General features: G+C 40.5%; 2 protein-coding genes across 5 annotated transcripts; both read left to right on the top strand.

Annotated features, from left to right (window-relative positions):
- The first annotated feature begins 216 nt into the window (after positions 1-216).
- On the top strand, positions 217-9,694 carry LOC148363244 (serine/threonine-protein kinase pim-3-like). Its single transcript, XM_088340867.1, has 6 exons — positions 217-489; positions 694-803; positions 2,887-2,937; positions 4,666-5,029; positions 6,264-6,440; positions 9,138-9,694. The coding sequence occupies exons 1-6, from the start codon at positions 423-425 to the stop codon at positions 9,290-9,292; spliced, it is 924 nt and encodes a 307-aa protein (XP_088196993.1). The 5' UTR covers positions 217-422; the 3' UTR covers positions 9,293-9,694.
- A 145-nt stretch (positions 9,695-9,839) lies between these two features.
- On the top strand, positions 9,840-23,548 carry ftsj1 (FtsJ RNA 2'-O-methyltransferase 1). Of its 4 annotated transcripts, none has more exons than XM_088340864.1 (12): positions 9,840-9,975; positions 13,777-13,909; positions 14,013-14,082; positions 16,223-16,334; positions 16,399-16,477; positions 16,553-16,605; positions 16,667-16,720; positions 20,632-20,734; positions 20,808-20,891; positions 22,597-22,671; positions 22,900-23,003; positions 23,074-23,548. In XM_088340864.1, exons 2-12 carry the CDS (start codon positions 13,789-13,791, stop codon positions 23,221-23,223), a joined length of 1,005 nt encoding a protein of 334 aa, XP_088196990.1. In that variant the 5' UTR covers positions 9,840-9,975; positions 13,777-13,788; the 3' UTR covers positions 23,224-23,548. The 4 variants fall into 4 exon arrangements, with proteins under 4 accessions (XP_088196990.1, XP_088196988.1, XP_088196989.1 ...); XM_088340862.1 differs by lacking the exon at positions 9,840-9,975 and adding an exon at positions 10,257-10,548; XM_088340865.1 differs by lacking the exon at positions 9,840-9,975 and adding an exon at positions 12,051-13,690.
- Positions 23,549-23,678: the final 130 nt, after the last annotated feature.

Raw genomic sequence — 23,678 nt, 5'->3', positions numbered from 1 at the left:
ATTTTTATATTTTTTTTGTGGTTGCTTTTGTTTTAAACTTCCCAGCCACCGTCTTCCGGGAGTGGGTAAAAGTAGTCCGCTTTCTCCTTTGCCGATTAAAAGTTTTGTTAGTCATAAAACATTATTATAACAATCTTATTTCTACTAAAATTACGTCATTAAAACATCTTTTGTGTTTTTAAATTTCACAAATTCTCAGTTTTGTAAGCATTATGATATCGCAGCTGCGGAAGGATACACGTGTAAAAATATATGTTGAACCTCTTCCGCTAGTGACACGGCTTGTGGCGCGATCTACGAAAATGCCCGACACAAACAAATGTGTTGGTCGTGTTTTGTTTCTCTTTTGGACGTAAAAGAAAGGAAGCAGCCACGCGTTTTACATTTCATTTTGTTTTTGTAATTTTCCGAAAGGAATACAAATGTTGCTCTCCAAATTTGGCTCTACGGCGTGTAGCTTGGAGCTGCCGCCGGTTAAAACACAACAAGGTAAATGGCCTCATTTTACATATTTTTGTGTTATAACTTCCGGAAGGGACTCAATTTCAGAATAGTATCACGCGAATGTATGTTTTTCTTCTTCTTCTTGTTTTGTTTTATTGTATTATTATGTATGTTGTTTGCCCTTTTATTTGTATGACGTCATGCTTCACAATAAAATAACTCTACGTGTTTTCCTCCGTCCATCCCCAGATAAAGACGAGCAGCCGCCGTTCGAAAATTTGTACCGACTGGACTCGGTTCTGGGCAGTGGCGGGTTCGGTACCGTTTATTCGGCGGTCCGAACCGCAGATGGCTCGCCGGTAAGCAGGAAGCGGCGCAATATTGCTTTTGTTTTGCTTGCTAGCACGTGGATTCAGTTTGAAAATCAGGTTGAGGGGGTAATTTCCGGTAAGGGATTTTCAGAATAAACTTAAAATATAGCATCCAAAAAGATCTTTCATTTAAATTACACATGTTTAATGTCGTAATGATTAGAACATGTCCCTTGTAAAGTTTTAAAGAATAACTAGCTCTTTTCACTGAATTAACCAAAATAGTTCTTTTGATGTTTTAATAAATGGCCGTTCTATTTCCGGTTAGGTCATACGTATGAAAACTTTATTAAACTAGCCCTTTGTTTAGACACTGAATTCGGATTTATACGACCATGGTTTTACAATGTAATGCAAAATTGAAAAAAAATCAGTGTCTTGCCAAAAGACATTTCAACATTGAACACGGAGGCGTCGGGAATCGAACCTACAACCTCTTGATCCTGAGACGAGTGCTCTACCTCCTGACCTACTAGTCTGATACTGTCCTCATGGATGCAACACTATGTGAAAACAGTACATGAAAACTCGATAACGAGGACTGGGGCCACCATTGGCGTCATTTTTACGCACTTTTAAAATTATTCTTTATTTTAACGTTTGGTCTGTCGATGTCAGACTGCCGGGCACGCAATAGAACAAACATTCTCTCGAGGGCTGGGATAGTAGAGGTGAGAGAGAGACGCAGAAATACAGGGAGAGACTCAGAGAAAGAAGTACAGCGTCTTTGTGAGAGGCACCTGGCTTTGGCAACATGAAGTTGACATATTTCTACCTGCACCTTGTTTTTCTCTTGCGCTTCTCTGAGCGTTGTCTCGCAGGCCTGATCTGTTCTGCGGGCTGCCTGTTTGACATCCCTGTCTTTAAAGAAGTGTTCTGCTGGTTCGAGAGCGTTCTCCATCCGGGCACCAGTGCTGTGGAATGCTCTTCCCCCTGAGATCCGATCTGCAACCTCAGTGGAAATGTTTAAATCTAAACTTAAAACTCACTTCTACTCCATAGCACAGGGGTCGGGAACCTATGGCTCGCGAGCCATATATGGCTCTTTCTATGAGTATCTGTGGCTCAGAGACCAATTTGATTGCATGCAAAATTTCTCCATCTTGTTCAAAACCGGAGTTGTCAATCCTATTCAGGTATACGTAAAGCCAAACAAAGCTAAATGCAAAAGTAACACTTCGCAGTATATATAGGGCGCGTTTTTCACTACAATTTACAGTCAAGGTGTCACACAAAAAAGGGGGGAAAAAAACTTGTTTTGGCTGTACAACGCTAAAGAATCCTTTATTTAAAAGTTCACTATATAATCTGTGTTCGGTGTTCAGATACTTTATGATGAATCCACAGAACTGTAAATACGCCAAAACACCGGAAGAGAACTTAGTCATTTGATTGGGTGAGTGGGAGGGATGGGTGGAGCTATGCAAAAAGTACAAGCATTCCCTCCCATCTCTCGCCAAAGGTAAGCACATAAGGCTCCCTATTCTCAGAATGTTGTGACGTTTTTACAAAATAAATGCTTGCATCTGGTTTTGAAACTAATATGTATAAAAAAAAAGGTTTAACCGATCTTGAGTCATTGCAAGAAAGAGACAAGTTTAAAGTGGTCTGTTTGTTGAATTTGGGACAGGGGCTCTGGCATTATTCTCTTTTCATAATTTTTATCAAATCATCAAAAATAAATGTGCTGAAGACTAAGCTTTTGTCTGGAGGGCGCGTTTAGCAATTTAGTAAATTTGTCTCATAATATATGGTGTGGCTCTTTCCCAAAATAAAATTAATATTTTTTGCTTTTATGGCTCTTTGAGTCAAAAAGGTTCCCGACCCCTGCCATAGCATATGAATAACCTACTCTTCTCGTCGTCTGAAAAATAGTCTGTGTAATATAGCGTAATAATCTGTGAAGCCCTTTGAGACTCTTGATTTAGGGCTATACAAATAAAAATGACTTGACTAGGCAGAGAGCAGGCCATGATTTTCTGGGCTGTGTTCATTACCTAAACAAGAAATTATTAGACAAAATGAATGATGTGTGATTTGATTTTTTTTTTTGCATTTGTTGTCCCCGTAGGTGGCTGTGAAACACGTGTGCAGAGACCGAGTGACGGAGTGGGGTTCCTTGGTAAGTTTGTGTCAACTGATGCATACCTGCCAAGTACTACGGTTCTGCCGTAATAAGTACGGTTTTCTTGAACCCACTACGGTATTACGGTTGCGTCCCAAAAAATACGGTTTTCAGATTAAAACAAATTTAAAAATAAAATCGTAAATAATCGACGGGCAAGAACATTTTTAAGATCGATCGGCCCCAGGAAAGTGTGACATCATCACTACTCGACACCAATAGATAGGAGTACGTCAATCCATTCTAGTCAATTTTTATCGTGCTATCATTGAATCCGTTTTAATGAGGTCAATCACAGTCTGGTTTGGTCGCGTCAATCAGAAAGAATTGTCAAAGATGGAATCAGTAGTGAGGACGGCAGAGGAAATAATAGGTACTGGCCTCCCGTCCCTGCAAAGTATCTACATCGATCGAACTAGAAAACGGACACTAAAAATGATAGACGATCCCAGTCACCCTGCTCGCAGGTACTTTGATTACCTGCCGTCAGGTTGCCGTCTTCGCTCCATTGTGAGCAAGACTACACGTCTTAAAGAGTTTTTACCCTTCCGCTATTCGTATGTTCAACGGGAATTGATATAGGTTATCATTTATTATGCCAACGGCGTTCCTCTGACCTATTCTATTCTACTCTAGTCTTGTTTTTTACTCTTTACTCTTGTTTTTTATGTATTATTTCATTTTAAACTTGTTATTGTATCAAATATTGAAAATAAATCTATGAGGGTTTTCTATGACTTGGTTATATTAAATACATTATTGAGCTTTTAAAGAACTTTCTTTGGATTATTTCCATCAGTACAGTTAAGGTAAATTGACAATAAACATGTGATTGTGAAAAAATAATGTAAAATTTGTTACTTCTTAGCTGCATTTTAAGTCCCGCAGCCAAAAGTTCGACGTCCCTGCAGCAGATGGAAATCTTTGTGCCCAGGGTTACACAACCTCGTGTTCATGTGGATAGCGAGTCCACCTCCTCTCCGTTTCCTGCAGGCTTTTGTGTCTCTGTCCCTGACAGGACTGAAGTAGCTCCACGTTAGCGTCCGGGATGCTAGACCTGAGCCACATTTCCGTAAAACATAGCAAACTCCCTGTACGCTTTGATGTTTTTCACCAGCACAGCCAGTTCATCTGTCTTATTTGGTAGAGAGTTCACATTTACCATGATTACGGACAGTACCGAAGGCTTGTATTGCTGCTAGCCGCTTATTCTTCACCTTAACTCTGGCTCTGCAGCCACGATAGGGCCCTTTCATCACGCCGGCACGAGAGTTCTTCAGGGCAAGGAGTTGATTCCTCGAATAAACGCATTTTTGTGCGTTAAAACCCATGTCCATAGGATAGAAGGTAATCCAAAGTGTAGTTGTCAAACGGGACGAAAAGCACCGGAGATAGCAGAGAATAAATACAATAAATCACAAAAAGAGCAAAATAACATGGAGGCTGCTGCTCGCGGCGGCGCCTATGATGTTGTATATATCTGTATTTTTTTAGCGACATCAAAAAAACATTACAACCTTGACCCCAACGTGATTGGCACACCGTGAGAAAAAAAGGGGGGGGGGACTGTTTAGCAAATGAGAATGCACAACTAGCGAAAGTAAACCGCGATACAGCCAGGGATTTTGTCGTAAATACTATTATAGTCGTACACCAGAATACAATAGGAGGCAGCCAAAAGATTCAACTGAGTTTCTATTTTTGTTGGTAAATATTTCCTTCCAGTGCGGCGCCGTGGTCCCATTGGAGATCGTCCTCCTGCAGAAGGTGGGCGGGGCTTTTGGGGGTGTGGCCCGCCTGCTGGACTGGCGAGAGCGCCCCGACGGTTGGCTTTTGGTCCTGGAGCGACCCGAATGGGGGCAAGACCTCTTTGATTACATCACTGAGCGCGGCGCCTTGGAGGAGGTGGTCGCTTGCGGCTTCTTCCGGCAAGTTCTGGAGGCGGTGCGCCATTGCTACGACTGCGGCGTCCTCCACCGCGACATCAAAGACGAAAACCTCGTGGTGGACCTGCGCACCGGACGGATCCAACTCATCGATTTTGGATCAGGTGCTTTGCTCCGGGAAGGCTTTTATACTGATTTTGATGGTGAGTTGTGCTTCTGATTGAACTAAGTATTTATAAAAAAATTATGCGACCTTTAGATGGAACAAAAAAGTGATTGATATGGTCTTGAAGCATTTAAACTGTAGCCATGTTTCTTAGGGAGGGTAACGATGGATGTGCCTTGTTCGTATTTCTCTATTATTTCAAGTTTTTATTGTTTCCATGGTTGTCATGTTTTTGCTTTTCCCTTTTTATCACTGCAAGTCTAGGGGCTCGTAGCTAAAGAAATTCAAATTTGATACACGTTTTTTTTCCTCTTTTTATTCTTCCCTTTTCTCCCTTATCCCTTTTTGTCACATTTTCCTTTTTTTTCTTTTTGTCATTTTCCCCTTTACTCTTTCCTTTTCCCCTTTATTCCTTTCCTTTTTTTGTTTTTCTCACCCTTTTTAGTATTTTTTTTGTTTTTCCCACTTTATTTTTTCCTTATTTGCTTTTTTCCCTTTGTCCTATTTTCCTTTTCATTTTTTTCCCCGCTTCTTGTCTTCCTCTTTCGTGTTTTTTCTTTCAGCTATTTTCCCTTTTGTTTTGTTTTCTTTTGTTTTTTTCTCATTTGTCCTTATTTTTTTCTTTTACCTCCCTTTTCATTTTTTCCTTTCCCCCCTTTTCTTGGTATTTTTCCTCTTCTGATTTTTTTTCTTTTTTCCCTCCAATTTTTCCATTTCTTTATTTTTTATTTTCATCTTTCCCCCTTTTTACTTTTCCCTTGGTTTTGCCTTTGTTTTCCTTATTCTTCTTGTATCCCTTTCTTTTTCCTTTTTTTTTCTTTGTCTCCTTTTCCTTTATTTTCCTCTGTAATTTTGAACTTGGTCACCCCTCTCGAGGAATTTGAACAGGGTAGATGGATAGAATTTTAAACTTTAATGCATTTTTCCTTTTTCTCTTTCTCCTTTTGGTCCAATTTTTTTCCCCCCTATTTTTTTCCTTGTTGCTGCATTTGTCCTTTTTTCTTTGGTTTTCATCTTTGTTTTTCCTTTTTGTCCCTTTTTTCTTTTTCTTCACTTTCTCCTTCCTTTTTTAGACAATTTTGTGACCTGAACTTAGAAACGAAAAGGCATTGTTTGAATTCAGTGTTTTTGGGCGTGCAAATGAATTTGTCATTGACGTTTTATACTGGAACGAGGGACCAAAAAACCCCCATCTTATTCCTTATCGTAACTCAAAATGTCATTTGACAGGGTTGTACAGTAATATATTGTTTTGTTTTTTGGTTTCCCAGGTACTCGAGTGTACAGCCCTCCAGAATGGATCAGTTTACGCCGCTACCACGGCCGCTCCGCCACAGTGTGGTCCCTCGGGGTACTGCTGTACGACATGGTGTGCGGAGACATCCCTTTCGAGCACGATCACGACATCCTCAGTCGGAGATTGTGCTTCCCCGCTGGAATATCTGCAGGTTCGGGAAACTTCCTTAATCCCACACAATCCCCGCTTGCAAGGTTTGGTTGTAGTACTATTAAGTTTAGACTTAAGTAGTGTTGGGAATTAAATGTATCGTTTACCAAATTGTTCGAATTAGTTATGACTCCATAAACCAAACACAACCTACATTCATCCAACAATTTATGCGCGGTCGTTTCTTGAGAGAAAAATGAACCGGAAAGCAGACATTTGCACAGCAGGGGCGGATTTATTTCCCCTAACAGAAGAACTAAGTGAACTCAATCGAAGACGGCCGAAGTGGCGTTAGAGTCTGTGTGAAGCCCTCTTCTGAAGTCCTTTAGCTTTTTCTTATTGGCCATCTTCTCCCTGCATAATGGTGTGCTGGCTCCTCCCATGGCCGTGCCAAGGAAGCACCCTGGGCTTCACAATCTCATCCATGAGTGCCTTGATGTCTGGCTTCTCAAAACAAGGCCTGCCCCCCTGCGTCAGCAAATGTTAACCTATAGCTGGGGTGGCAAACACGTTTGACACAAAGAGCAGACATTTTTAACTGTTGGAGTCAAAGAGCCACACCACGCACTGACCTTCCATGACAGACACACACAATTATAAACATATTATTTCCCATAACACATAATACGATTTTCGTTTCGCTTTGCATTTTGCCATTTTGACCATGAGTCTGCATGCTCATGAAATGTTTACTTAATTTCCCGGCATTACACGTAACCTACGCAGCTGATTGGCAGTCAGTTATGGGTCCGTAGCAGCACAAAAACAACAAATCTGCCAAATTAATTTCAAAATATTATTTGTTATTAACTCTGATAGATCCAATTGTGTTTTAACAGGGGGGGACATGAAATGAGGCAAAAAGCCACAGTATATAGAAAATATAATGAGGCAAAGAGCCGCATGCGGCTCTAGAGCCGCGTGCTCGCCACCCCTGTCCTAGACAAAATATTATGCATTTCGAACAGCCTGCCCTGACCTTGTACATTGAACTAAAACCCACTTAGTGAAATTCTTCATTGCATTATGAGTTAATCGCATAAAATCCTTTATAGTCAAATGTGTAAAATCCTTTAGTAGACATTCAAAATAGGGAGAGAGGACATCAATGAATTTTAAACTTGAAAGGAGACGAGGAAGGGAAGATTAGCCCTACAGGGTGTGGATTTCAAAGAACTGGAATGTGGCTGGCAGTCAGTGACAATGATGTAATAGTCAAAACCATGAAGAACAGAGCGCAGCGATGGTCAAAATAAGAAACTGGAATTCGAAAAGTCTTTGTATTTGTCCAATATTGAAATCCGAAGATCCAGTGGCCTACGAGGCCTGGTGTGAAGTGTGTTGCTTTTAAGAAGATTGTTATTCTTTAAAAAAAAATGGTCTGTGTTATAAATATAGCTCAAAGCTAAAAACAAAAGTAAGTTTAAAAGGAAGAGTTTGACATAAATCTTTTGTTTTGAAAATAATACTACTTCCAGGTCTCCAGCGTTATTCCGATTCTACAATCTCATAGTAAACAGAAGAATTGGCCGATACTTAGAGTATTGGATCCGATCCGAGGAAATACTGGGTGGCATGGATCGATACTGATACCATACCAATACATTTTGTTTGGAAATGTCATGATCAATGAACCTTTCCCACTTGAGTTTGTTGGTAATTTCGCTAGACGCAGCGCCGAGATTCTAGTCACTAAAAATGTTTTATTTTCATAACTACAACTTAAACTTGAATGGTATGCATTGTTTTTTTTAATATTTCTATTACAACTGTTGCAGAACAAAAGTTAAGAGTCAAATAAAAAAACAGTAATGTAACAGAAATGCACATACAACAGCATCAGCTGTACCTTCAATTGCACAATATTTTGAAAATAAATCCAGAAAGTTCTAACGGTCTAAACAACAAAATCTCTGAAAACATTTGGCAGTGTGAAAAAATCCTATACGTTAAGTACAACAGCTGTCACAGAGCAAAAGTCAAGATAGTCAAACCAAACAAACAAGCCCTTTTTACTCTGTTGCCATAGTGACCACAGATTTGCACGTTTTTGTTCAGGAACAGTAAGATCTTTACATCTTGGTTACAGAGCATTGCTCTGCAGAGTGAGCATTTTCATGTGTTCATGTCAATCTGTGGTGTTGACACGGTAGCAGACCCATTTAGCTCGCGAATGACCTGGCGCTGTCCTTTTCTGTAGTTGAAGAAAATTCCACATTACGCTGTATTTTCTGTTTGCTCATGTCATTTTTAGCCTCTGTGCAGATAGGTTTGGCCCTTTCTTTAGCCTGGTGGGTAGGATGCAGAAGCAGACCAGGTAGTAAGAGGTTCTAAGGGTGTGCCTGTCAGTCACAGTTCAGGAATAAACTTGCCGGAGGTGCTGGGTGAAAAAGAAAAGGTTTAACCAGGCATTGAGGAAATTAGAAGTGGAGGAAAGTATTGATTCCAGGACAATAGTATCAATATGATCGAAGTGCTTGCTTAGTATCATTAATATTTGAATCAATCTGCCCACGCGTCGTAAACGTATTGGCACATGCTCTCAATGCACTGTGTTGTACTGTTGCAGTTTTCACCATCCAGAGTAAGAAGTTTAAGCTTCAATAACATGGTCCTTCTTTGGTTGTTTCATTTTGTGTCTCATTGATAATTACACATCCTAGTGCCGGTTCTGACTTTTTTTATTTTTGTGTTCCAGAATGCCAGCACCTGATTGGCTGGTGCCTCAGCCTGGAGCCAAGCGAGCGTCCAACCCTGGAACAGATTTTCTTGCACCCTTGGGTGACGTCCAATGAAGTGGACGAGGACGGGGGTGTCTCACTGCACACGTCCTCTCAAGAAAGCGTCCGATAGGGCGAAAACATTTTAGAGGCGGGCGCAAATGATCTCAGGTTTCTCGTTGCTTTTGTCTCAATTTCTATGCACCAGCAATGCAATGATACTGTTTTTATTTTTGTCATATTTTTGTTTTTTTATGAGAATGGAACTTTATTTATAGGCTGAACATTCCATTTTATTTATACACGTTGTCATTCCGTCATTTTCTCTTTTCATTGTTGTGTTTTTGCAATGCTGTTTTTTTTTTTTTAATACTTAGACTACTGAAGTATATTGCAGCCAGTAAATAAAAAGTTGCCTACAGGGAACTCAAGGGAAATTTCATACGGAAATGACGACAGTGTTCTATATTGAGTCTCGATTTGACTTTATTTTTGTACTGTTTTTTATTAATTAAATATCTTGTATGAAAATTAATTTGTCTTCTTGGTTTTTACATTATTTAGCATTAAAACATATAAAAATTGCAAATACAATAGGAGATAAATGAAACCTAAAGACGTGAAATCCCTTAACATATTTCGACGTCATTATCATTTTGAACAGGCGGAATGGGACAATTTCTTGGGTAGGGGTCCTTATACTCGAAATCAAGTGGAGTTACTCACAGCTATAGCTCAGCGCGCCACGAAAGCCCACAATCTCGCGTGCTAACGTGGCGGCCACATTGGTGGAGTCAACAACCCTTTTAAAGCAATGTATGTAAATTATAAACAAATCAAAACTTGCTTATTTTACAACTGATTTTTCTGCATGTAACTTCTTTTGTCATGCGTGCTGTAATTATGGAAATTTAATCAAAATTAGCCACTGAATAATAATAATAAATAGAATTTAAAACATTTTTACCTGTGAAAGGTTATTCCAGCTTTCCGGGACGCTATGATATAGAAGTGAGTGCATCCACAGACAGCACATTCAGTTGTGTCTTTCCCCTCCGTGCTCATGTCCTGGAAGTTTCTGACAGTTTGACCTGACTAGTTTGGGCTCGCACTCGGCACGCCGCTCAGAGAGGTGCGCCCCAGCTCGTCTTCTGTCCATATTTGTGGAGTTACTTTTATCACCCGTATGTAACGTTATAAAAAGTGGTGGTTGGGCGAGAATACAACTAATGCAATATTTAGTCGAACTCATTGTTTTAAATAGTACATTCAAATGTTTTTGGATTTTCTACATCTCATAAATTCGACGTCATGATACATTTTAAACGGGCGGATTGGGGCGCACCTTCTGGTCCTAATACCGGAAATCATACAAAAGCTCTTTCAGCCGTAAGTATAACATTTTACTATTTATTTTTCCTCTTGAAACAAGGTATTATATAAAATACATTTATCCTAATACTTATATCTGCATCATCCTGTATTTTTAATTCGTATTTATTATTTAGTCACGTGAGGGGGAATCGAAGAAATATATTTCGTGTGCACACACGCACAGTACAATTTGATAAACGACAACAAACTGACGTCTTATGGAAATCGGATTTTGGACTTAAATTTGACCTGGCCCGTTTTAGACACTATACAAGAAAAAAATAAACTTCTGAAATCGGGTTGTGTTTATCCCATACAACGTGGACCAAATGCAGGGATGTGATTTTTCCGCTAATTCGCGGAATTCCGCTTTTTTTTATCTCCAAAAATAAAATTTTAAAATTTCCGGTGTTTTAATTGGTAAAAAAAAACGATTTCGTCTCGACAGCATGCCATTTGAGTGTTTCCGTAACTGAAATGAAACGTACTTGCGATTGGTTGAAGTCTCGTGTTGACCAATAAACGCGCTTGTTATAGGAGTGTGCCATTGTTCATTTCTCACACGTTTTTGCCGGGTGTTTAAAGAAAGATGTCCGTGATCGAACGCAAAGATGCTCCGCGAGCTAAAGAAATTGATAAGATTGTAAAAAACAAGTTTCGATGGGACTGGTTGGAGAAGGAATTATCTACGAATGTTGGAAAGAAGACTGTGACGAATTTGTTCAATGACTTTATTCGGAAGATCGATCGTGCCGGGAAAGCACTTTGCATTTGGTGTCATGATACCATCGACTATGGTGGGAGAGGTTTCAAAGCTCTTGAAAGTCACGCAAAGAGCAAAAAACACGTGAAAGAACTCCAGTCAAGAACGACAAATTATTCCATCGCTGGAAGTTTCGGTGCCCAAACGAAAACTCCAAAACTTTACGGCCTCCATCCCTTATTGACATCACAATCGGAAGCGGTAATAAAGAGACGTGATCCACCCCAACAACCTGTACCAGTTGCTGATAGAGTCGTGAATTTTGAGGTAGGTGGTAAACTTTTCAAATTTATTGATCCCAAAAGCTGGTGGCGGCACGCTTTGAGGCGGTTTCCTACAGACCTGGATCCCGTTAGCCGCCTGCAGTTGTAGAAAGATGCCGGTCGTCTAGGGTCTCCCTTGCCACTGGAACCATCTTCTTTACAATTAAGATAGTGGCGTTGGGGAAATGTTTTTTAATGTGACTGATTTTGAGTTGACTTAAACTGTAATTTTATATGGGATAGTTCAATATACATTGAAAATTTATGCTGTTGTCCTGTCTATTTCTTTGTCATCTGAGTGCATTGAAAGTACTTAAAAAAACCCATGAGCTCCGGGGGGGGGCTTCGCCCCACTTTTCCCCCCACCAGGGCACTGCCCTGGTCCTACCTGGTTCCCCCCCCCCCCCCCCAGCTAGCAATCACCCCCCCCCCCCCCCCCCCCGCTAATTTTCAGATAATTTCACTTTGGTCAAATCACATCCCTGCAAATGTCCCAAAATGATTTTGAATTCCTTCCTCACGTAAGAAATAAAGGTCAACTCATAAATTCGTTCTGGTCCAAATGAAAAGTCAATTTTTTGGGGATAAAAACTCTGACCAGCAATTTGGTCTGAAACTTGTACATTATTAGAACACTGATTGTTATATTTATTTGTAACAATAATAAAACCTTGATAGAACTCCATCTGCACCGCTTATCCTCAGTAGGGTCGCGGGGGTGCTGGAGCCCATCCCAGCTATCCTCGGGCAGTGAGCAGCAGACACCCTGAACTGTTTGCCAGCCAATGTAGGGCACACAGGGACAGACAATTCACTCGCTCATTCACACCTAGGGAAAATTTGGACTGGCCGATTAACATGAGATGCATGTTTTTCACGTGGGGGGAAAACTGGAGTGCCCGGAGGAAACCCATGCAAGCACGGGGAGAACCTGCAAACTCCACACTGGAGGTTCGATCTCATGACCTCAGAACTGTGCCGCTCACGCGCATACCACTGCACGCCGTGCTGCCTTCTGATCTAACGCTTTTGGTACGATTGACATACCTCTTAAGGTGACTTGTGATTGTATGTTTTTTCCTTCAGGGTAATGCATTTTCCTCCCAAAAAGACTGGCCTTGTCGCAATTAAATCATTTGTTTCATTCTACCCACTGGCATACTGCAGAACGAATACAATAAACTTCTTTTTCACTTTCAAGCACTTTATTGAAATAATTTGCAGTTCTCTGATAACTTCTCTCTCTATCCTTGTGTTTGTGTGTTTTCTTATTTTTTCTAGATAAAAACAACATATAGGTGGAACACTACCATGTTTTTCACAGATACAAGTTCTCGGATTTAACTTTTCAAAGCAGCCGCGACTGGCTCTAAAAGTAAACCCCTTTTAAACACATTCGATTGTTGCCCGTATCTGGACTTTTTATTTACCCGCTGACAACTACACTTTGGATTACCTTCTATCCTATGGACATATGGTTTTAACGCACAAAACGACATATGGTTTTAATGCACAAAAATGCGTTTATTTGAGGAATCAGCTCCTTGCCCTGAAGAATTCTCGTGCTGGCGTGATGAGGGGGCCCTATCGTGGATGCAGAGCCGGAGCTAAGGCTAAGCGGCTAGCGGCGTTATAAGTCTTCGGTACTGTCCGTAATCATGGTAAATGTGAACTCTCTACCAAATAAGACAAAAAACAGAAAAGCGTACAAGGAGTGCAGTTTGCTGTGTTTTACGGAAACGTGGCTCACATCTAGCATCCTCTGACGCTAACGTGGAGCTACCCGGCTTCTGCGCTGTTAGTCAGAGACACAAAAGCCCCCGGGCAGCGGAGAGGAGGCGGACTCGCTATCTTCGTGAACACGAGGTGGTGTAACCCTGGGCACAAAGATTTCCATCTGCTTCAGGGACGTTGAAAACACAGAACCCCGAGCCCATCCTGTTGATCTGTTAATAAACAACTAAAGGATAATGCTGGAAGTGTGAATTTCCCTACGGGGATGAATAAAGTATCTATGTTCAAAAGCTGAAATTTTGTTGAAAGTGAAGGCACTTTCTTCTAGAACATACTGGTCGGGGGCTGAACGTTCGAAAGCTACGTTACCACTGCACTTTTTCCCAGTTGTTGCCAGGTGGTACAATACATCAAATATTTGCCTTTCCATTCACTATCATGTCCATAAAGATCTTGATCTTGTAATGCGATTTTGTCCAAAAGAGGCCGATCAAGATGGGGCGCTCGTCCAAAGACAAACGGGACATTTACTATCGTCTGGCCAAGGAGGAAGGCTGGAGAGCAAGGAGCGCCTTCAAGCTTCTGCAACTGGACGAGGAGTTCAATCTCTTTGCTGGTATGTCAAACTGTGCATCTGTCTATCAAAGCATGTATCCTTAAATGTACTAACTTGGCTTTGCCTTTTTATTCTATTTTGTTTTTAATTATTGTAATATCAGGTGTAAACAGAGCTGTGGATCTTTGTGCAGCACCAGGAAGCTGGAGTCAAGTTCTCAGTCGGAAACTCAGGTGCAACTAAAGATACAATAGAGCCCCGAGATACAACATTAACCAGTTCCAAGGTGGGGATTACAAAGTGAAATAACTATAGTGGGGAATAGAAACCTCTGGTTGTTTGCTCCCAATCCCTGGAACTCCAGATAAGAACGTTAAAATAACAAAATTAAATAGAACAGAAGGGGTTATAGACACTGCCCTTCTTACGAACGAGATAGGTTCCCGACGATTATTCGTAAGTTGAATTCGTTAGTAAGTTGCTTCAGTGCTATATTTTGTCTGTTTAAGGTTTATAAGAGTAACCTGTGTTGTTTTGTACAAAAAATAAACATTTCATAAAATATTATGCTCTTTAAAGATAAATAAAGTTACGTTGAACTTATTTTTGGAAGATGAGCTTCAAGGGTTAGACGACTTCCTCCTCCGTGGTAGAAACTGGCCCAAAAAAAAGCAATTCAACCATTTTTCAACCGCATCAAGCTTTCTTATTCCACTTTCATTTAAAAATAAAATAAAGTCTCGCCTCTTCTTGACACTTTACACCAACCATATTGAATGGATGCACGAGATATTACACAATAAATATGTCAAAGTTCTTAGCGCGCTGGAGATACTGTATAGTATGTTTACACACTAGGAAGTGGAAGCCGGATTTCTTTTTCGGGGTGGATGCTGGGTGAGCTCTCACAGCGCCACACGCCTTTAGCGGCGGAAAGAAGCGCGACATACTGTGCTGTACTCGGAAAAAGGAGCACACAATACAAAATCTAATTTACAGCGATGTCCGGATATTTTTCCGCATCCGGAAAATAATTTTGTATCTACCGTTTATCCTAAGTCAAATGGTCCTAAGTAGGGGAGCGTCTGTGCTATGTATCCCGGTTTACTTCCTGCTGTTTCCCTACTTCTCGAATATTCATCATGCATTGTATTTTCATTGGCTAATCGATCACCCCACCCCTATTCTGCCTGTGTTTGCATGTGCGTCGACGGCATTGCGGTCTAAATGGTTCACGTATGTAAAACAGCTTGACAAACCTACTTTCCACGAACGCAAAAAACTTTCCCTGGAGTCGCAAGATGTCTGTTTGATGCTCTCTAGTGGCCCCCTTTTGTAAATGTTTGATCATTAAAAAACAATATTTTGTTTCTGTAGGAGAACAAACAGGACACATTCTTAACATTTTCCAATGACCATAAATGGATATAGTATGTGTTTCCTTCTCTATAAGGCTTTCATGTAATTTTTTGCGGCTCTACACCTATATATTTTTTTGGGCTAGTATTTTACATGATGTCAACAGATTTCAGACAGGCACCTTAAAGATGTAACTTGTCATATATACAAACACTGCAAAATTTTTGTTGTTGTATGGTTGGGAAATTGCTGTAATGAGAGGCCGAGAAAGCCTCTTATGTCACACTGTAAGGCGGGTGTCTCAAACTCACAGCCAATTGATAGTTTAAGGCTTTTGCCTTAATATGAAAGTTTAAAGGGACATTGTGTATTATTTAGCGCAGTTAAGTGGTAAAAAAAACATTTATTTTATGCATTATATTGATTAAAAAAATAAGCAAAATATTTAGACTATTATATAAATATGCATTTTAAGCACTATTTATCCTTTTTCATCTGTCATTTTTTTTTCTTGCTTCTTTTTTTCCCTTCCCTTTTTTTCTTCTGCCCTTTTTTCACGGGTTTCTATTTTCCTTAATTTTTCCTTGCTTTTCTGTCTGTCTTTTTACCCCTTTTTTACTTTCTCCTTTCCTATTTTCTTGTTTATTTTCTTTAGTTTTCTACTGTTCGTTTTTTTATCTCTTTTTTTCTTACTTTTGTTTTATTCTTTATTTAAAAAAATATTATTTTTTTTGTTTTCAGCTGGGCAAAAAAAAAACAAAGTTGTTACAAGTTTGTCACTTTGAGCTTCCATAGTTGATCGAGCTTTTTGGTTGCACTACACAATACAGCGACATCTAGTGGTCAAATATGACACACTACCCCATTAATGTACCTGCAGATCACACACCTTTTGGATTAATTTCTTACCGATTGGTTTTGCTTGCATATGAGTACGCCATATTTTTTTATATTTTGAACTTTTTTGAGAATTGCGTGATGTTTTAGGGAACACAGGATTTTTTTTTTTTTTAGACCTCAAGGAGAGAAGTCTGAAAGCGGCGAGGAGGTTAAAATCGTGGCGGTGGACCTCCAGGCCATGGCCCCTCTTCCAGGAGTGACTCAAATTCAAGGAGACATCACCAAGGTGAGGATGAATTCCTTTTTATTTTTTTTCCTAAGCGATCGAGAATCACGCCACCGATTCGCAGGTTTCCACGGCAGAGGAGATCGTCCGCCACTTCGAGGGCCGGCCGGCCGACTTGGTGGTGTGTGACGGCGCCCCCGATGGTGGGAAACTTACTTGACGATCTCCCCTTCGCCGCTAAACCTGACCTTAAACGCGTGTTGTTGTTGTCGCCACAGTAACGGGCCTCCACGACGTGGACGAGTACATTCAGGCTCAGCTCCTCTTGGCTGTGAGTTGCTAGAAGCGTGAGGTCATTTGTTCAGGATTTATTCCTTCGTATTTTTCTTCAGGCACTGAACATCACCACTCACGTGCTTAAACCAGGAGGAACGTTTGTTGCTAAGGTCAGTTCATTTTTTTCTGGATTTTATGGCAACAATAGGGTCAAGTCAAGTCATGTTTATTTGCGATGTCCTTAATCACAAGGAGTCTTAAAGGGCTGCACAGATCAAAGGCCATTGCAAACTACAGACTATTATGACACAATCCCCTGATCTAAAACCTACATGAGGGCAAATAATACACAGACATACCTGCCAAGTACTACGGTTCTGCCGTAATAAGTACGGTTTTCTTGAACCCACTACGGTATTACGGTTGCATCCCAAAAATAAGTTTTTCCGATTAAAAAAAATTAAAATCGTAAATAATCGACGGGCGAGAACATTTTTAAGATTGATCGGCCCCAGGAAAGCGTGACGTGACATCATCACTACGCAACTCCCATAGATAGGAGTCCGTCAATCCATTCTAGTCAATTTTTATCGTGCTATCATTGAATCCGTTTTAACGAGGTCCATCACAGTCTGGTTTGGTCGCCTCAATCAGAAAAAATGGTCAAAGACTGAATCAGTAGTGAGGACAGCAGAGGAAATAATAGGTACTGGCCTCCCGTCCCTGCAAAGTATCTACAGTACATCGATTGAACTAGAAAGCGAACACTAAAAATTGTAGACTATCCCAGTCACCCTGCTCGCAGGTACCGTATTTTCTGCACTATAAGGCGCACCTAAAAGCCTTTATTTTTTTCAACAGCTGACCATGCGCCTTATAATACAGTGCGCCTTATTTATGGATCAATATTAAGTCGCAAAGTCTTCCAACTAACTTGCAGCCGCCGACTAGATTTTCCCCCGAACGCCAAGTAGTCCGCGGTGTATGCTGGGATTTTTTTACCGGCGTTTCATTGGCTAACCAATGTGTCAATCATCATTTGAATCGATCACTATTGGCTAAAGTTATTCGGAGGTCAAGGGGCGGATCCTTTTTATCATTTACAGGCTAGCATAGGCTTAAGCTGCAAAACAAAGCCTGCAATTGGCCGAAAAAGATGTGTCAATCATCAGTTGAATCGATCACTATTGGCTTAAGTTATTCGGAGGTCAAGGGGCGGATCCTTTTTATCATTTACAGGCTGGCATAGGCTGAAGCGGCAAAACAAAGCCTGCAATTGGCCGAAAAAGATGAATGTGTATAGCACGTGGTTGACTGCATACAGAAAGCGTTTTTTACTATTCTGTATTTGTAAATATTTTATTCTCCTGGATTTACTACACTCACGGATATAAGAGCAGCATGGCTGCACATTATTATTGAACACAACGACTTCGGTGAGCTACTCTGGCTATATATTTTCCCTGTATCTTGTTTCAGTCTGAACTCGATGTTTCTGTGATAAGCGGTGCAGATAATGGATGGAATGGAGTGTCTATTTTTAAATTCAACTCAATTCCAAGTGTTTATTGTCATATGCACAGTAAAGTTGCGAGCGAAAAAGAAAATAGAAACTAAGGAATGGTTGGCATTTCTTGAATCCCAAGACTTTAACCTTCCGAATGATATTTGGAACGATGCATTTCAGTGACATCGTACGGACACCGCATCCGCACGTGTCTACGACACGTATTTGCTTCTTTGCAAGCTTTCGGAATGTGACTGTTTGTCGACGTTCCCATTGTAGCACCTTATAATCCTGTGCGTCTCATGTACCGTATTTTCTGCACTATATGGCGCACCGTGTTATAAGGCGCACCTTCAATGAATGATATATTTTAAAACTTTTGCCACACATAAGACGCATTATAAGGCGCTATAAGTGCATGCTGGTTTAAGATCAGGTAATTGTGCAATTTTGTAATTGTAATCCTGTGCAGTCCTTCGAGACATTTTTGTGATTAAGGGCTATTTACGGTAAATAAATGTGACTTGACTTGACTACAGTAGAGAATGTAGTTACGTTATGCAACCTCTAGATGTTGCCACGCTAAAGGGAATGGCAACAAAACATTCAAAATGGTCAAACTTTATTGTTAACAAACAAGCTTTCCACAACTCCATTCACTCCCAAAATAAATAAACAGCCATTTTATTATTTTCTCTGGGGTAAAGCATTTTCGTGACACATCTTTAACATCTTTGAACAACATCAAGGCATATCATTTTACTTTTATTCCATTTAGTCAACACGCAAAAAAAAAACCGTCTGATACTGTTATTTTAAATGAAACGTTAGTGCAATCGCAATAAAGTGACACTCGTAATGTGCAAAAACAACAAGTGCAAAACAATAACAATAAAGCAATAACATAATAACTGTAAAATGTAAAACGTAAACACACAAAAGAAAAACAAAGATCACTCTATAAGCTCCTCATCGACGAATCCCTCGAATTCTTCTTCTGCAGTGTTCGAATTGACCATCTCAGTGAATGGGCCATCCAACACGTCCGGCTCCGTTTCATCAAGGTCGTCATTAATTGAGTCAGTGTCGCTGATGTTGTCTGGCTGTTCGGGGACAATTCCCGTCTTCTTGAAAGCTCGGACCACAGTTGAGACTGATATATCAGCCCATGCATTTACGATCCACTGACAGATGGTGGCGTATGTCGCCCGGCGCTGTCTCCCCGCACGTATGAAAGAGAATCGTTGTTTAATATTTCCCAGTATGCACAGCGCGAAAAATGGAGTCGGCGGCTGTTTCTCGTAGTTGCGAGACCTTGCGAATTTAATATTGAGCCATATATAAGGCGCACTGTGTTATAAGGCGCTCGGTCACCTTTTGAAAAAAAATTAGACTTTTAGGTGCGCCTTATAGTGCGGAAAATACGGTATGTCAAATATAGGACCAAAAACTATTTTTTTCGGGGTGCGCCCTATAACCCGGTGCGCCTTATAGTGCGGAAAATACGGTACTTTGATTACCTGCCGTAAGGTCGCCGTCTTCGCTCCATTGTGAGCAAGACTTCACGTCTTAAAGAGAGTTTTTACCCTTCCGCTCTTCGTATGTTCAACGGGAATTGATTTAGGTTATCATTTATAGTATTATTATGCCAATGGCGTTCCTCTGACCTATTCTACTCTAGTCTTGTTTTTTACTCTTAACTATTGTTTTTTATATATTCTTTCTTTTTAAACTAGTTATTGTATCAAATATTGAAAAGAAAACTATGAAGGTTTTCTATGACTTTGTTATATTAAATACATTATTGAGCTTTTAAAGAACTCTTTTGATTATTTCCATCAGTACAGTTAAGGTAAATTGACAATAGACATGAAGTTGTGATTGAGAAAAAAAAAATGTAAAATTTGTTACTTCTTAGCTGCATTTGTGTTGGTGGGCCTGGTTTGGCCCGCAGGCTGCATGTTCAAGACCTATGATGTAAACAGAACACTGCCAAGTAAGCTCCACTGCTCCCCTAGTGTAGTGGAGGTGCAATTGCACTCTGAATAGATAAAAGAAGTTAAAAAAGAAATCGAAGTTCCCTGATGTCAAACGTGCCCACCCCCTCCCCTGACGGACCCTTGCGTTCCCCCTGGACTCTTTGAGGACCCCTGCTGTAATGCATTAATCTTAATGTTATCTAAACTTGGTAGAAAATGCTTCAAATTGGGTTTATGTTTTGATTCTAGATAGATAGATACTTTATTCATCCCCGTAGGGAAATTCACACTTCCAGCAGTATCCTTGTGTTGAAAATAAAACAATGATAAAGTAAAAGGAATATAATACATAAATACCCAATATAACGTTTTGCTATAGAGTATTTAAATAGTGCCACGGAAAATACACACTGTAATCAAAATAGGGTAATATGCAAATGTGGGGGTGGGGTTTAATGTGGGCTTTTACTCCCCCGGGTGGGGTTAAAGAGCCTCATGGCATGAGGAAGAAATAATCTCCTCAGTCTGTCCGTAGAACAAGACTGTGACAATTAATTGTTCATTTTTTCGTTTTTCCTCTTTTTCCCCATAACAGATTTTCCGAGGCAAAGACGTGACGTTATTGTACTCTCAGCTGAAGATCTTTTTCGGGAGCGTGACCTGCGCCAAACCTCGCAGCAGCCGAAATTCCAGCATTGGTCGGTCCTCGCCTTTGCTGACATTTTGGATCGCTTTTATTTGATTTTTAATATTCTCGTCTGCTGCTATCAGAAGCATTTGTGGTGTGCCAGAACTACTGTCCTCCTGAAGGTTACGTGCCCAACATGTCAAACCCTCTTCTGGATCACTCCTATGGTGAGATTTTCTATTTTTTTGTTTTTGTTGCTCTGGCCGATGAATGAAACTGGTAAAAACCCCAGTGTGTATTATATAGCGACCCCAAGTGGTGTAAAAAACCTCATTTGACCCGATTGATTCAAATAATAAATGAAAACACATGTATTAGCTCATAAACATGATGTTAGGTTTATAAATGGGTCATTTATATTCCACCACCTAAAGAAGCTGACACTTAACTTGTGCCTGTGGTGTTTTTAGCACTTCACAACCACTTACCCCAAATCTAATGGGCCCTGTCATTCAGGCATCTTTCACTTTTTTTTCACCGTTTCCTTCTCTAGACCCTCAACTTTCAAGCCCCGTTATGTATTCTATAATAATTCCTAGTTGTTATTTTTTTTTTAAATACAATGATTAAAATGAAAAGTAAAAACACATGGATTCAAAGAAATTTACGTTTAAAAATTTGTAAATTTTATTACCATCTTGAAAAGCTGAAATGTTTGTCCGTCATCTCACTTCACCAGTAGCCTGAATGACAATTTTGTGAAGCTAGCCTGTTCAGATGATGCTTTTAGCACTTATCACAGCTGAGCCCCGAATGTTATGGTTGATGGCTGAGTCTCCTCATTTAGGCATTTCCGATTTTGCTTTTATTATTTTCTTCTCTAGCCACTCACGTCAATCCCTTGGCTGGTGACTATGGCTTACTGCTATGATATTTGTATTTTTAGCCGCTCGCTGTAAAACAATTTCCAGAGTTCTCCATGAAAGAAAATGTTGCTTAGTTCCGTGATTCGAGCATCTTCCGCTTTGTTTTTTTTTTTCTTTTACTGTTTTTTCTCTAGCCACCTTTGTTTGTCACTTGGCTGCAGGTTTCGGCTCACCGCTAGCCACTATTGGTTTCGTTAGCTGATCCAGCTTCCTCTTTTAGTGTCACTCACTCCGCAATACTGGTCATGCAATCGAACGTTCCATGACTCCTTTTTTTTGACATCTTTTTTTTTTTTTTTTCAAAAATGACCGCTGTTTCTTCTCCAGCCACTCATGTTAGACACTTGGCTGCATGATATGGCTGACTGCAAGCTTGCTTTTGTTATTATTGGCTTTTTTAAATAAAGCTTGCTAATTCCTTCAATGTCATTCGTCTCCCATAGCTGCTCATATAAGCAAACAGCACTGATTCGGACATCTCTGATTTTTTTTTTTTTTTTTTCCTTCTTTAGCCGTTAAAGTCTCTGAATTCCGTGATTCTGAGTCCTAAGGTTTCTCTTTTACAATCGCTACTTTGCTTTTTTAGTAGTTCGCCCCGGTAGCCTCTACATTAAGCCCCTGTCCGACCAACTCCAGGTATCGGCTCACCGGGTGTGTCGTTTTCCCATTCTTTTGTCGTTGCTGGCGTTGAATCGCAGCTACTTTTATGTACTGTCGCACGCAAGATTTTACGCGGAAAAATACATCATTAGGCTCAGGAAATTTGGGTAGTAAGTCTCCTTCCAATGCACACCTTTCAGTTCCATCCATCCATCCATTATCTCACCGTTTATCCTCAATAGGGTCGCGGGGGTGCTGGAGCCCATCCCAGCTATCCTCGGGCAGTGAGCAGGGGACACCCTGAACTGGTTTCAGCCAATCGCAGGGCACACAGAGACAGACAACTCACTCACTCTTTCACACCTTGGGACATTTTGTACCGGCCAATTAACATGCATGTTTTTAGAGTCTGGGAGGAAACCAGAGTGCCCGGAGGAAACCCACGCAAGCACGGGGAGAACATGCAAACTCCACACAGGAGGTTCGATCTCATGACCTCAGAACTGTGCCGCACACGCGCTAACCACTGCGCCGCCGTGCTGCCCCCTTTCAGTTCCATTCTATGCTATAACTGCCTCTATGGGTGATTTTATTAGACCTTTTTACTTTAATTCATCTTAAGTACTTTGATTTAGAGTTACATTTTAAAGAATTCAGCAAACATCGTCTCCGTGGGAGCTTTTTTAAGTTGATTTTTTTTTTTTAACAGATGTCGACTTCAACCAACTCGATGGTCCGAACCGCATCATCGTCCCCTTTCTGGCCTGCGGAGATCTCAGCGCTTACGATTCCGACAGAACCTACCCACTACAGGTGAAGCCGCACTCGATCCAAATGCGTATTTATATGGATTCAACTTTGAATTGGTCATGTCTGTCTCCAGCTGGACCCCAGTAAGGAATACCAGTACACCCCTCCCACCCAGCCGCCCATCAGACCCCCTTACCAGCGGGCGTGCCACCTCCGCAAGAACAACTTGCTCTCTAAAGAGGATTCTCTTTCAGAACCAGGACCGATCGACCCAGCGGTTTGATTGACGTTTATTTCGATGGTGGTGTTTTTCATTCGGGTACAAATTTCTGAGGATTATTTTTTAAATCCAAAGCTTTCTTGTGCTCATGTAGTTTTTCCCCCAAAACACGTTAAAGATTCTAAACTGTGTTTGAAATGTATTTTAAACGACCAAGGTTTTTACTAAAGGCCATTTTTTTCTACTAGAGCTTTTTAATTGTTGATTGGTGACTGTTCATGTATTTCAACTACTGGCAACTAGTCAGGCCCAAAACATGTTATAATCATGGTTACATTGTGATTCCTTTTCATGTAACCGCTGTGAAATAAATACATTTTGTATTTAATGCTTCAGAACTAGTTTCGCTACAAAATGGATCACCAATGTGGTGCCCAGAGATCCCAAGGAGCTCTTTAATAACACCTTAGTAGCCTGAAGACAACATTTTAAAATAGCTTCCAAGTGATGGGTCGTTG

The sequence above is a fragment of the Urocampus carinirostris genome, chromosome 7, assembly GCF_059441175.1.
Source record: "Urocampus carinirostris isolate Australia breed hairy pipefish chromosome 7, RoL_Ucar_1.0, whole genome shotgun sequence".
NCBI lineage: Eukaryota > Metazoa > Chordata > Actinopteri > Syngnathiformes > Syngnathidae > Urocampus > Urocampus carinirostris.
Note: the sequence above shows the minus strand (reverse complement) of the source record. Positions and strands in the feature narration are given on the sequence as shown.

Coding starts and splice junctions, on each gene's coding strand:
- ftsj1 (XM_088340862.1), top strand. CDS start 10,471: ATGATACATTTTAAACGGGCGGATTGGGGCGCACCTTCTGGTCCTAAT. Junction 16,335..16,398: donor TTCAAGGAGACATCACCAAG/GTGAGGATGAAT, acceptor ACCGATTCGCAG/GTTTCCACGGCAGAGGAGAT. Junction 16,478..16,552: donor GTGTGACGGCGCCCCCGATG/GTGGGAAACTTA, acceptor TTGTCGCCACAG/TAACGGGCCTCCACGACGTG.
- LOC148363244 (XM_088340867.1), top strand. CDS start 423: ATGTTGCTCTCCAAATTTGGCTCTACGGCGTGTAGCTTGGAGCTGCCG. Junction 804..2,886: donor GAACCGCAGATGGCTCGCCG/GTAAGCAGGAAG, acceptor TTGTCCCCGTAG/GTGGCTGTGAAACACGTGTG. Junction 5,030..6,263: donor CTTTTATACTGATTTTGATG/GTGAGTTGTGCT, acceptor TTGGTTTCCCAG/GTACTCGAGTGTACAGCCCT.